This window comes from Halyomorpha halys, unplaced genomic scaffold (assembly GCF_000696795.3).
Source record: "Halyomorpha halys isolate HHAL.00 unplaced genomic scaffold, Hhal_1.1 Scaffold710.1, whole genome shotgun sequence".
NCBI lineage: Eukaryota > Metazoa > Arthropoda > Insecta > Hemiptera > Pentatomidae > Halyomorpha > Halyomorpha halys.
In genome coordinates, this window is record NW_027104776.1 from 517,156 (window position 1) to 530,592 (window position 13,437).

General features: G+C 36.6%; 1 protein-coding gene across 1 annotated transcript; it reads left to right on the forward strand.

Moving 5' to 3' along the window:
- The first annotated feature begins 11,235 nt into the window (after positions 1 to 11,235).
- LOC106685541 (uncharacterized) lies at positions 11,236 to 11,715 on the forward strand. Its single transcript, XM_014428285.1, has 2 exons — positions 11,236 to 11,335; positions 11,387 to 11,715. The coding sequence occupies exons 1-2, from the start codon at positions 11,236 to 11,238 to the stop codon at positions 11,713 to 11,715; spliced, it is 429 nt and encodes a 142-aa protein (XP_014283771.1).
- The last annotated feature ends 1,722 nt before the right edge of the window (positions 11,716 to 13,437 follow it).

Sequence of the window (13,437 nt, forward strand, 5' to 3'; positions counted from 1 at the left end):
TCATTACTTAGTACTCTCAACAGAACTCGTTTATGGACTAATTAATTTTTTAGTCTAAAAACAAAGCTACTTTGACACCGTATATCTTTTCACATGCAATATTAGGGATTTATAGAATATTGGTAATTTTTAGAACCCTTGGGGGGGGGGGGAGGGACCTGATCACTCAACATTACTTTCCGTTATCCACCAACATTAGGAATTTATAGAATATGAATAATTTATGAATTCTTGTGGGTGGTGGGTGGAGGGGTAATCATTACTTAGTACTCTCAACAGAATTCGTTTATGGACTAATTAATTTTTTAGACCAAAAATAAAGCTATTTTGACACCGTATACCTTTTTTGCAGGCAATATTATGGATAATTTTTAGAACCCTTGGGGGGAGGGGTTTTGACCAGATCTCTCAACACTACTTTCGGTTAGCTGCTAAAATATTTTGTGGGAAAAAATATTTTTTAGTTCGGGAAAAAGCGACTTTGACAACATATATCTTTTTTGCAGGCAATATTAGGGATTTATAGAATATGGATAATTTTCAGAACACTTGTGGAGGTGGGGGGGGGTAATCATTACTTAGTACTCTCAACAGAACTCGTTTATGGACTAATTAATTTTTTAGTCTAAAAACAAAGCTACTTTGACACCGTATATCTTTTCGCATGCAATATTAGGGATTTATAGAATACGGATAATTTTCTGATTTCTTGGTGGGGGGTGATGTGGAGGGGAGCACCAGAACTCTCAACAGTACTTTCGGTTTTCCATCAAAATATTTTTTAGTCCGGGAATAAACTACTTTGACACCGTATATCTTTTTGGCAGGCAATATTAGGGATCTCTAGAATATGGATAATTTTTAGAACCCTTGGGGGGAGGCGTGGGAAGAGAGCAGCAGAACCCTCAATAGTACATTCGGTTTTCCATCAAAATATTTTTTCCAAAAATTATTTTTTGTTCGGGAAAAAGCGACTTTGACAGCGTATATCTTTGTTGTTGACAACATTAGGAATTTATTGAATATGGATAATTTTTAGAACTTTTGGAGGAGGGATTCAGTACTCTCAACAGAACTGTCGTTTATCGACAAATTAATTTTTTAATCCAAAACAAAGCTACTTTGACACCGTATCTTTTTTGCAGGCTATAGATAAATAATTTAGGGATCTAATTTAGTAAATAATTTAGGGATCTCTAGAATATGGATAATTTTTAGAACTCTTGAGGGGATGGGGGTAAATAAATATTGAAGATTTATTAGCATATGGTGAGTGGTTTAAACTTTTTTTTTTTAATGAATTCAGAGGAGGCAAACTAGACGAATATTGGGAGGGCTTAATTTAAAATTTGGATGATCTTAGAGTTTTTCCCGGTCCTTGTACAAATATGAGATCCCAATGTAATAATCATTTTAATATTATTTATGATAATTACATATTACAGGAGATTAAGTGGTGCTATTTATATGTGATCAATGGCATCCTCTTTGCTTTCAAAGTATTTCAGTTTAGGGTCTACTTAATGTCAGTTTGCACCCCTAAGCCGTTCCCAAAATGTCATGTGTCCAAGAAAATATTTATGACCGAGTGGCAAATTACTGACCTCAGAAGCTTGTACAACCCTACCTTCAACTTCGAGAAAATGTACCATAAATTTACAGTCTCAGTAACAGACTGAGGAACGTAAATTAACGGACTCCTGTCAAAAAGGGTCTAGTTCGGCGTTGGTTATTACCGACCTCATAAGTTGCCTGTACAACCCTCCACAACAATGAGAAAATGTACCGTAAATTTACAGTTTCAGTCAAATGAAAGTAAAGTAACGGACTTTCCTATTTAGTATTAAAATCATTTTGCGGTATGTTAAACCCTATAAAGTAATTTATGACGTTTATCTTTATAGGAGTTGTAGTTTTCATGATATTCATAAATTCATAAATGTTGATTTTTCAATGTTTAAAAAAAAGTTCATTTATGAACAACTATTTCTGAAAAACTATTTATATTTTAGAGAATTTAATTAACATTAAATAATGTGCTGTGACGTTTTTTAGTATTATAGGTTGCTTTAAGGATATGGAGCTCTGAATTATAGATGAAAGACATCAGGAGATGCATCTTGAAAGCTTCGTGTATCTTTAATACTGCAATTTACATTTTAATGACATTTACTGATTCCCTGATAATAGTGTAGCCAAAAACTGAACCATTTTCTGAAATTTAATCTATTACTGCACAATTTTTTTATTTTTCTTAAAAGAACTTAAAAAATGATTTTTTCTTATCTTCAGTAGGTTGAGTAGTCAATCTTGCCTCCTAACTTTATCTAGCTTTTATTAAAGTAATTAAAAAATCGGGTGAAATAACTTTTTTTTTCTCTGCTCATGAACTACAGACAAATCGTTGGTATTGGTGAGGTGAGGTACTTTATGCACCCTCATTATTTTATTAACAGAGCAAAGTGTCTATAATCCAGAGTCGGGCAAAAATTATTCGATTGACAAGAGACGAATATATTTCTATTCGATTGAAGAGAGACGAATACATTTTTATTCAAATAAAAAACGACTAAACAATCCGAATACTTTTTTATTCGAATATTTAAAATACTATTTCAATCGAATAAAAAATTAGTCGAATGAAAAATTAGTCTAATACATATTATTCGAATAACAATTTGATTTTTTTTTTTTAAATTCACTTATTTTTTTACCACCTTCAATTTCTAATGTATGAAGGTCCCATTTCACATATTTAGACGACTATAAAACGAAAATCCTATCGATTTTAAGATCCCCTGTCGATTTATTTTAATTTTTTTTATTTCTAACATGTTACGGTCCCTTTATACGTTTTGAGGAATGCAGAATATGAAAATGATATCGATTTATTTTTACTTTTCTGAGTTCTAACATGTTAGGATCCCGTTATACGTTTTGAGGAACGCAAAATATGAAAGTGATACCAATTTTATGATCGCGTATCGATTTATTTTAACGTTCTTGATTCCGAACATGTTAGGATCCCTTTATATGTTTTGAGATATGTAGAAGATGAAAATACTATCGATTTATTTTACGCGCTTTTAAAATCGATAGCATTTTCATATTCTGCATATCTCATAACATATAAATGGACCTTACTTAATATATTAGAAATCAAAAAAGTTAAAGTAAATCGACAGTATTTTCATTTTCTACATATCCGAAAACATATAAATGGACTCTTATATGTTAGAAATCAAGGAAGTTAAAATAAATCGATACGTGATAATTAAATCCATAGTATTATCATATTATACATATCCCAAAACATAAAAATGGACCCTTAAATGTTAGAAATCAGAATAGTTAAAATTAATCTATACGCGATACTTAAATCCATAGTATTTTCATATTCTACATATCCCAAAACATAAAAATGGACCCTTAAATATTAGAAATCAGAAAAGTTAAAATTAATCTATACGCGATAATTAAATCCATAGTATTTTCATATTCTACATATCCCAAAACATAAAAATGGACCCTTAAATGTTAGAAATCAGAAAAGTTAAAATTAATCTATACGGGATCATAAAATATATCTATGTACCGCCATAGGCCTGTAAGACAAAAAATATCGCCTTAATACGAATAAAAAAGTATTCGGATGGTTAATCATTTAATTTTTTCGAATAAGAGATTATTTTTCTATAAAATGGACGAACAAAAAAGGTTATTCGAATTGTTTTTACTCGAATAGTTGATTATTCGTGTAAAATAATGACGAATAAAAAAGTTTTCGGATGGTTAATCATATGTTATTGAACGAATAATTGATCATTCGTGTAAAATAATAAAGAATGAACAAGTATTCAGATGGTTAATCATATGTTTTTATACGAATAATTGATTATTCGAGTAGAAAATTCACTAATAAAAAAGTATTCGTTTCTCGTCATTCGAATATTTGCCCAACTCTCCTATAATCCCAATATTCCATATCATTTACATAAAAATAACCAATAAAAAAAATTGAATGAACAGTACAGGTTTTAATAAGACACCCCTCATTTATCCGATCATAATAATACTTCATAAATAACTTAACATTTTCCTTCAAATGAATGAATATAACCACCTTTCTATTCAGTTCCACGAATAGAATTCATCACCCAATAGAGGGATTCATGATCTTTAGTTTAACAGGTTAAAGCGTGTTAAATGGAAAAGCTTATGTTAAATGGAGATATATTTCTTTGTGGGGAAGAGAATCATTATCATACATTACTTCATTATTTATAAAAACATCCGACACAATACTAACACAATCTATGAGCAAGTAATATGTACAATACAACATGGCTTGCTACTGCTACAACAAACATGTTATATGTTATATCGTTTTAAGATGATAAAAAAAGGAAATATTTCTCAATTTAACACGTTAAACTAAAGATCATAAATACCCCTACTATTGCCACTTACTTCAAATCCAACACTGGAACAAATTCTTGAAAAATAAAGCGTTTATATCCACATGCTTGTTCTGTTCTTTTTGAATTTTTTCGGGCATTACATTCAATTTCCTCTATTATCTTTATAAAAAGGAACATAATAAAGATACACCTTCCACATCAACCAGCAATAATTCCAAGATTGTAAAAAATCTATCTAACAACCTTCCAGAGCCTCAAGGATTTTCTTATCCTGAACCACCTCCTGTCTTTGTAAGTATAATTGATAATTTCATATTGCTCGGTCAAGAAATTGTCAAATTGATCGGACAGGCAAACTTTAGGTGTTTTTTATGTGATAAAGACATCAAGATCAACACATCCACTAAGGAACATTAAAAAAATCTTGTCAATTTTTTACCCAAAAAAAACTACGATTTTCACTGCTACCAATTAAAACAAGAGAAGGCATACAGAGTGGTTTTAAGGGGTCTTCATTCATCTACTCCCACAGGCGCTATCAAATCAGGCCTCGAAGAAATTGACCAAAATGTAAGAAATATATCTTGCGTTCTTCACCCCATAGAAAAATAGCCACTGCCTTTATTCTTCGTCGATTTAGAGCCAGCCTGAAATATTTCAGGTTACAAGGCTGGTTTACTTAACAGTTAAATTTGAGAAGCTTAGACAAAAACCTATTATTGTCCAGTGCAGTAGATTTCAAAAATTAAGGCATACAAAGGCCTATTGCCCTCATCTGGCTAGGTGCGTTAAATTTGCTCTCTGTCAAAAAGATCACCCAGCAAGGTACATAGGCTATGAAATATACATAAATTTTCGCAAGGTGAGATCACACTTGATGGCATCAATAATCACGGAACAAACTCGTACTTTGCTGCCTGAAACTCAAAATTTGGAAATTCTTCCAAACTTGAAGACATTAGCTCATGTCACCGAATCGCAGCCATCTTCTGCAAAAACTCAAGATCGATCTCAAGATTCAACCCGGACTTACTTCAATATCACAATCAAGAAAAGCCAGCCTCGACGTCAGGCAACTCGGATTTCTCAACCTAAGCCTCTGACCTCTCATCCTCAGCTTCAACTTCCACGTCATCAAAATCCTCCCTATCATCTACTCTTACGGGTAAAATTGCCACCGCCACATTCACTCCCAGTTCGTTCTCGTCCTGCTGCTCCAACCAACTCCCCGTCCCAACTACCATAGAAATCCGAAACAGCTCCTCATACTCCAGCTCCGCATATATCACGACTAGCTCAGCCCTAACTCAGTACTTCTAGTCACACAAACTATCTACTCCAAGCTCCTGATCCATATGCTCATTACCAAAATCCAATGGGTAAAACTTCTATCCACACATCCTTCCAGAAAGATCTTCAAGAAACCATGAAACCCCTCATTAACCTTTTCACAAGAATCCTATCCGAAATCCCGCTTAATTTCCCACGATGAGTACAAAACTCCTAGCTGTCCTGTTATGGAATGCTAATGCTAAATCACCGTGATGAACTCGACTTATTCCGACGTGATAAACACATTGACATAGACCTACTGACTCATTTCACACAAAGGACACCCTTTTACATACGTAACTAACTACATCACTTATAGATCAGACCACCCGGACAATACTTCTCATGCTGGTTCTCGCATCCTTATCCACAAATCATTATCACATTCCCTTATTCCTTCCAATCCATCTGATGCTATTCAATCAACCTCGGTTATCATTTCAACTCGCCCTTTCCATGTAACCTTTTCAGCTGTATACTGTCCTCCTGGTAATACCTTTCTCATAACCTTCTTGATTCCTTATTCCGAACCCTCGGACCGCGTTTTATTGCTGGAGAAGACTATAATGTTCAGCACCAACGATGGGGACGCTACACATCCAACTCCCGTGGTAACATCCTATCCCAAATCCAATACCTATTCCATTCTCTCTTCTCAAAATCCGACTTATTGGCCTACATCCCTCAAAAAGCCGACCTATCATCAGATCATGAAATGAAAAAATAATTTTATTCTGAGACATACGTCCCCAAAGAATAAATATATGGTTCATATATTAAGATTTTTATCTGGCTCTGTATACCAGCGGGAGACTTGAGAGCGCCTTGGGAACCCAAAGATAAATCTTACAAAGCAATTCATGAGTCTCTTCAGTCTCAACTCTAGTCCTGCAGATAGCCCTCCATAGACCAAGGAACCGTATCCAAAGTAGGGGAAGACGAGAGAGGATACTAGGAGCTGACGGGTGTTCTGAGGAATGGAATCACCGAATCTTAGGAATTTTTTGAGTACAGTTATGGATTTGCGTGTGATTTGGGAAATGTGATTATTCCAGGAGAGGTGTTGGTCAAAGGTGACTCCAAGGTTTTTTATTGTAGGATAGAAATGAATCGGTTGGTTGTTAGGGAAGAGTATTCGGAATGACGACTGTTTGGGAACGATGGGGAAAAAAGGAGAGGAACTACTTGAGGTCACTATTTGACTTGGAAAGATTTTGAAGTTTATTGAGGACGATCTTAAGGTTAACGGTGTCAAATGCCTTCGAAAAATCAAAAAGAACAAAAATTGATCCATGATGAATGTCTATAGCTGATTGGAGGTCTTGGGAAATTATCAATAAAGCGGATCGTGTGGAGTGTTGAGAACGAAAACCGTATTGGAAAGGATTAAGGAGAATTTTTGCTCGAGAAAATTATTAAGTTGGGAGTGGAGTAATCTTTCTAGTGGCTTGGGCGAATTGGAGAAAATGGATATTGGCCGAAAGTCGGAAACTGAAGAAGGAGAAGGTACTTTGTTCATTGGTCGGACGAGGACTTCCTTCCAGGCTTTGGGAAAAACGGAATTTTGAAGGGAAAAGTTATAAATGTGCAGGAAGGCAGGGAGATTGGTGGAGAGACAAAGTTTGATGATCTTTACAGGAACGTTGTCTGGGCCGTAATCGTTTGTTCTGGACTCGAGGACTGCTGAGATTCAGTCATCTGGAGAAACAATAATAAAAGAGTTAAACGATAAAATAAAAGTTATTGGGATCAAATGGGATTTCAAGGATGGGAAGGGATGAAAATTTGCATGAGGTTGTTGAAGGAGGAGGAGCAACTAAGAAAGCATTAAACTCGTCTGGATCTACTGGGTAATATGGACAGGATTCAGAACTTATAAGGGAGAGGTTCCTTAGGATTTTCCATTTGGATTTAGGATCAGGTGCTTGGAGTAGGATGTTGTAAAAGTATTGCTCCTTGGCGCGGCGTAACATCCTGGGTAAGGTTTCGGAGGGACTAAAGGTGGAATACTCTGAAATTCTGGTGCGTCTGAAACGCCTTCTGGCAGCATCTCGTCTTCTCATTAATTTCTTTTTTCTTGAGTTGATCCAGGGAGTCCGAGAGCGTTTGAAGGTAAGGGTTTTAAGAGGAGTGTGTTGGTTTAGGAATTTTCGTCAATGTATAAAGTGAATAGATAGGTTCTAAGGAGAGGGACCAATGTTTTCTATGGTTAAAGAATCAAGGTTTCGCCAACTAATTTTCTTTGGTATAAGCAAGGGAGTGGGAACGTTGTAGGAAATTTTAATGAGGTCATGGGAGGAAAGAAAAGACAGGAATTTGGGAGGAGGATAAAAGGTTCTGTGGGGAATCTATAATAAATACATCAAGTCAGGTATCAGTGGTCTGGGTATGATGTGTGGATTGGTAGGGAACAATTTAAAGGTCTAGGGAGAAAATTAGAGATCGGCTACGATTATTATGTTTTGGAAGAGAGGATTCAACTGCATCATCAAAACGGACTCGAGGTGGGCGATATATGATAATATAGAGGAGGCAAAAGGTGGTTGGCGTAAGTTGCACAGAAAGGTATTCCAGATGGGGGGGTGCCAAATGAGCGAGACTTTAAAAGGATTTTGGCCCTTAGAAATATCTAGTATCATCCAAAGATTACCTACCCGCAAAGCTCCTGGACACGTTCTAATAACATCCCACATCCTAAAACTTCTTCATTGGAAAGCCATCCTATTCCTTACCTACATATATAACGCCGTACTCCGTTTCACAATTTCTTCCTGACCCAAGGAAATTATCAATAGTTAAAATGATACTTAATCCTCAAAAGCCGCCAGAATACCCATCCTCCTACCGTCTTAACTTTCTATTACCAATCATGGGCAAAATCCTCGAAAAACTCATTTTGAAATGCCTATACCCCATCCTAGATTCCGATCATATAATCCCTGATTTCGAACTCCACTATCCAGCAATGTTATCGTGTCGTGTACGTTGTCTCGTCTTCTTTGGAGCGCGGAACATACTACGCGGGAGTCTTTTTCAATGTAGAACAGGCTTTCGATCGTGTTTGGCACCCTGCTTTGCAAACTACGTAAATTCCTACTTCCCCCATACTTTCTCATCATTCTTTTCATTCTCAGGGATAGATTATTCCAATTAAACCACAATGATTCCTAGTTATCCCTCTATTTTCAGTTTCTGGTGTCCTACAAGGTAGTATCCTCGGTCCCATCCTCTACACTGTCTATACAGCTGACATCCCAACACATCATAACACCACGTATGCTGATACATGTGTGCTCGCAGAAAATAATAACCCTTTGATTGCATCCCAAACTCTCCAGTCCCATATCACAGCCCTCGAAGAATGGTGTCGTAATAGGAGGATTAAAATAAATCCTATCAAATCACCTTTACCCTTCGTCGTAAACCTACCAACTGCTCTACAGTCTCCTTTAATAATGTCGATCTTGTTGGAGCAGCCTCAGTAACTTCTGTGCAACTGTGATTGCGCCTCCATGTTGGATAACCTTCCTTTACTGTACTTCTTTTTTGCTATATTCCATCTATGTCAATCTATTTTTCCTATTACATGTTTTGTTTAGTTAACAGTTGTTTACTGCTTATTTACTCTTTCCCTCATCAGGTTATGGGCACAGAATACGTAAACTGTGAGTTAAGTGATTGAGTGTTTTTTATGTTTTTTTTAACTTGAAGGTAAAATCGGGTGACTTGGTTTTTTTTTTGTGTGGTCGGGCTATCGTGGGTAATCGATCGTGATTTTCGTTTCGTTAGAATCATTTCTCTCTCATGAAGTGATGAGTTCTGATAATGTTGTGAACCATGTGGCGCGACTTCAGCGTGAATTCAATGAATTGAATGTTGAATTAAAAACACTATCACAGTCTGAACTCCCTGAACTTATTTTGATGGGTCGAATTATGTCTACTCTTCCCCCTCCTTACTTTGAGTTTAGAAGTGTTTGGGAGAGTGTACCTATTCAGGATAGAACAGTTAATAGTTTAACTGAGAGGCTTAGGTTAATCGAAATGAGGCTTCCTGGAAAAGATAGTAAGGTTGACCATGCACTTATAGCTAAAGAACCATATAAGAAAAAAGTAGCTGTTGGTGACAAAAATCAACCAACTTCAAAGACAAAAAGCTCCGTTTTAATTTGTTTCAAATGTAAAGGGGAAAATCATATGGTTAGGAATTGTCCTACTAAAATCAAGAAAGAGACAGAGAATAGAGGTACAGAATCCTTGAGCACCCAAGGGCATGCCATCATTTGTCATCACATGGTTGGTTTGGGTGGTGATCAGTGGGTTGCTCATACAAGTGCGACTCAACATATGACAAGCTCCAAGGACTATTTTGTTTCCTAGAAACAATTTCAGTCGCCTACGTTCACTCAAGTAGGTAATCATGGAATATTGCCAAAGATTCCATTGTTTTGGCTCGAGATGTCAATTTTGATAGAGAGTCTCCGATTTTGCATTTGGTGAAATTGTTTGGATCATAGCTTTTGAAGGGAGAAGAAGGAACCCAAGCTGAACACCATGAAGAGACTGGATCTGATTCTGAAATGAAAATAAGGGACACTTCTGGACCCCTGTTAGAACTTTCTTCTGAAGCTGAAGTTCAACAGGATAATACAACTCCCAACATCCAAATGGCACAGGCACCTCGTCGCAGCACTAGGGAGAAACGACTTCCTTCATACTTGTCGAATAATTATGTTCAAATCGCAAAACAGGACATGAGTGTCAGTGAAGCTCTCCAATCATCAGAATGTGACTTGTGGGAACAAGCCATGAAAGAGGAATTGGGTTCACTTGCTGAAAATGACACGTGGGAGTTAGTGGAATTGCCTGAAGGCAAGAAGGTGATAGCCAACCGATGGGTGTTGAAGGTGAAAAGAAACCTAATGGTAAAGTTGAGCGATACAAGGCGCGATTAGTAGCTAAGGGTTATGCACAGAAGCAAGGAGTTGATTTTGAGCAGACATTCAGTCCTGTCGCTCGTTTTGAAACAGTGAGAACTCGTTTGAATGTTGCAGCTGTTGATAAGTATGAACTTGCACAATTTGACATACAGACAGCATTTTTGTACGGGATTTTGAGGAGGTCTACATGCATCAACCTTCTGGCTTCGATGATGGAACTGGAGGAGTCTGCCGACAAAAGGGCAGCTTATACGGGTTGAAACAGTCGCCAAGATGCTGGAATCACCGCTTTGTACAGTTCATATAATCGCGTGGTTTTAGGGTGGAAATGGGCGTAGGCTCATGGTTGTCATCTATGTTGATGATGGAATTATAGTTGGAGATCGAAAGGGAATTGACCAATTGCTCTCAGACTAGACTAAGGAATTCTGGATCACCACTGGGTCTTTGGATAGCTTCCTGGGGATGCAGATTAAGAGAAAAAAGGATGATCTTTTTATGAATCAGGAAGCATACACAAAAAATATCCTTTCAAGATTCAATATGATTGATTCAAACCCAGTTTCTACACCCTCTGAGAAGCGTGCTGAAGAAGTTCAGGATTCACCTTTAGAGGAGAGTGTTCCATATCGCCAGGCTGTTGGCAGCCTGCTCTAATTGGCCGTGACTACTCGCCCAGAATTGTCATCTGCAGTATGCATAGTTTCGGAGGTTCTAGACTGTCCAAAGAAATCTGATTGGCAAGCTGTCAAGAGAATCTTCAAGTATCTGAATGGCACCAAAGAGTATGGGCTGTTTTATAAATCAGATACTAAACTAAAGTTGGACTGTTATTCGGACTCAGACTTTGCAAATGACAACTTGTCTCGACGATCAAGAACTGGATTTTTGATGACGTGTGGAACTGGTGCTATAAGTTGGTTGAGTCGTAAACAGCCAAATACTGCTACAGCACTACAGAAGCAGAGTATATTGCAGCATGTGAGGGTACCAAGGAGATGGTATGGCTTCAGCGACTGTTGACTGAGTTGACAACTCTACATGGCAATCCACAGTTGTTGATTGACAACTAAAGTACTACGGATAATACAGAATCTAGAATTTCATCGCCGCACAAAACACATTGAAGTGCGTTTTCACTTATACCTGAGAAGTGGATGAACAATGATTTTGAGCTGCAGCAAGTTCACTGTGCCCAGTAGTTGTCAGCTTGCTGATGTATTCACGAAGAGCCTTCCTACTGGATCTGAGTCGCACATCAATTGGAGTCTTGAGCTTGGGAGGGTGTGTTGGAGCAACCTCAGTAACTCCCGTGCAACTGTGACTGCGCCTCCATGTTGGATAACCTTCCTTTACTGTACTTCTTTCTTGCTGTATTCCATGTGTGTCAATCTATTTTTCCTATTACATGTTTTCTTTAGTTAACAGTTGTTTACTGCTTATTTACTCTTTCCCTCATCAGATCTTACCCCAGTCGAACAAATCCGCTACCTTACTACTACATCTGGACAAACGACTAACTCGGAACCCTCACACAAAACTGAAAAGACAGAAAACTGTACGTCGATTTAGACTACTACAGCACTTACTAGACAAACGGTCTAAACTTCCAACTCATTACAAAAGACTAATCTACATGACAATAATAAGGCCAATCTGGACATACGCAGTCGAGCTTTGTGGCTCCACTAAACCTTCGAATTCCTCTCGTATACAATCATTGCAATCTAAAATCCTTCGTAAAATCTTCAATGCTCCTTATTTTGTCACAAATAAAATCATACATAAAGACCTTAATGTTCCATATATAACCGATCTAGCCCGAACCAGATATCATTCCTTCCATTACAAACTCTTAACCACCCTAACCACTAGTTTCTAACCTTGCTTCCTCAGACAATCCTCCGAGGCGCCCGACAAGAAGATGGCCACGAGACCTGCTAATGCAAAACGTCATTAGAGTGCTACCAATGGGTGGAAGGAAGTAGGTGACGAAGATAATTAAAGCGCTTTAGGGAGGGGAAGGTACGACGAAATAGTACTACATAACCTAACACAAACTTTGAACATAAATTCAAATTCTTTATCGAATTGTTATCAGAAACTTTTTAATTTAATAACCTAGACATATAGTTTCTACATAAATTTATATTTGTGCTATGTTAAATAAAAAATAAACTGCTAAGGTTAATTGACAAGATTTAATTCAACGTAATTGTGATGAAGTATTATAATACCTACTATGATCATATATTTTTATTTATCTTACTTTTTTCGTCTTTAGTATTACCATATGTTTCTGATTTTCCCAACTTTTTTGTGCAAACTTTTGTGTTAGTTCAATTATGAGTTTAATAAATCCTTACTTTCAGTATCTAATAAGGTTTATTCATTACAATTTTAGTAAACTCATTAGTGTAATTGTTAATATAACACATTGGAGAAATATTTCCAGCCTGAAAGATTTGAAGTGGATTACACAGTTGGAACAATCATTTCTAAATGGAATTACTGGAAGAAAACATTCGAAGTCTTCACTTTTTCTATCAAGGTTTCTGAAGCAGATAAGTTATTACTATTAAACAATCATGTTAGTCACACTACATACGTGCTCATTAGTAAGTGTATATCATACGAGACTGCTATTACCAAAAATATTATCAAACCTAAAAATGAACTCCAAGCATAAATTAATGAGTAGACATCAACCACCAGTAGTCGATCAATCCTTACAATCTCTTAGTT

What these genes read in the sequence shown, in the direction of transcription:
- LOC106685541 (XM_014428285.1), top strand. Translation starts at nt 11,236, where the DNA reads ATGATTGATTCAAACCCAGTTTCTACACCCTCTGAGAAGCGTGCTGAA. An exon ending in TCCATATCGCCAGGCTGTTG is followed by an intron (nt 11,336 to 11,386) that starts GCAGCCTGCTCT and finishes TGTCATCTGCAG; the next exon opens with TATGCATAGTTTCGGAGGTT.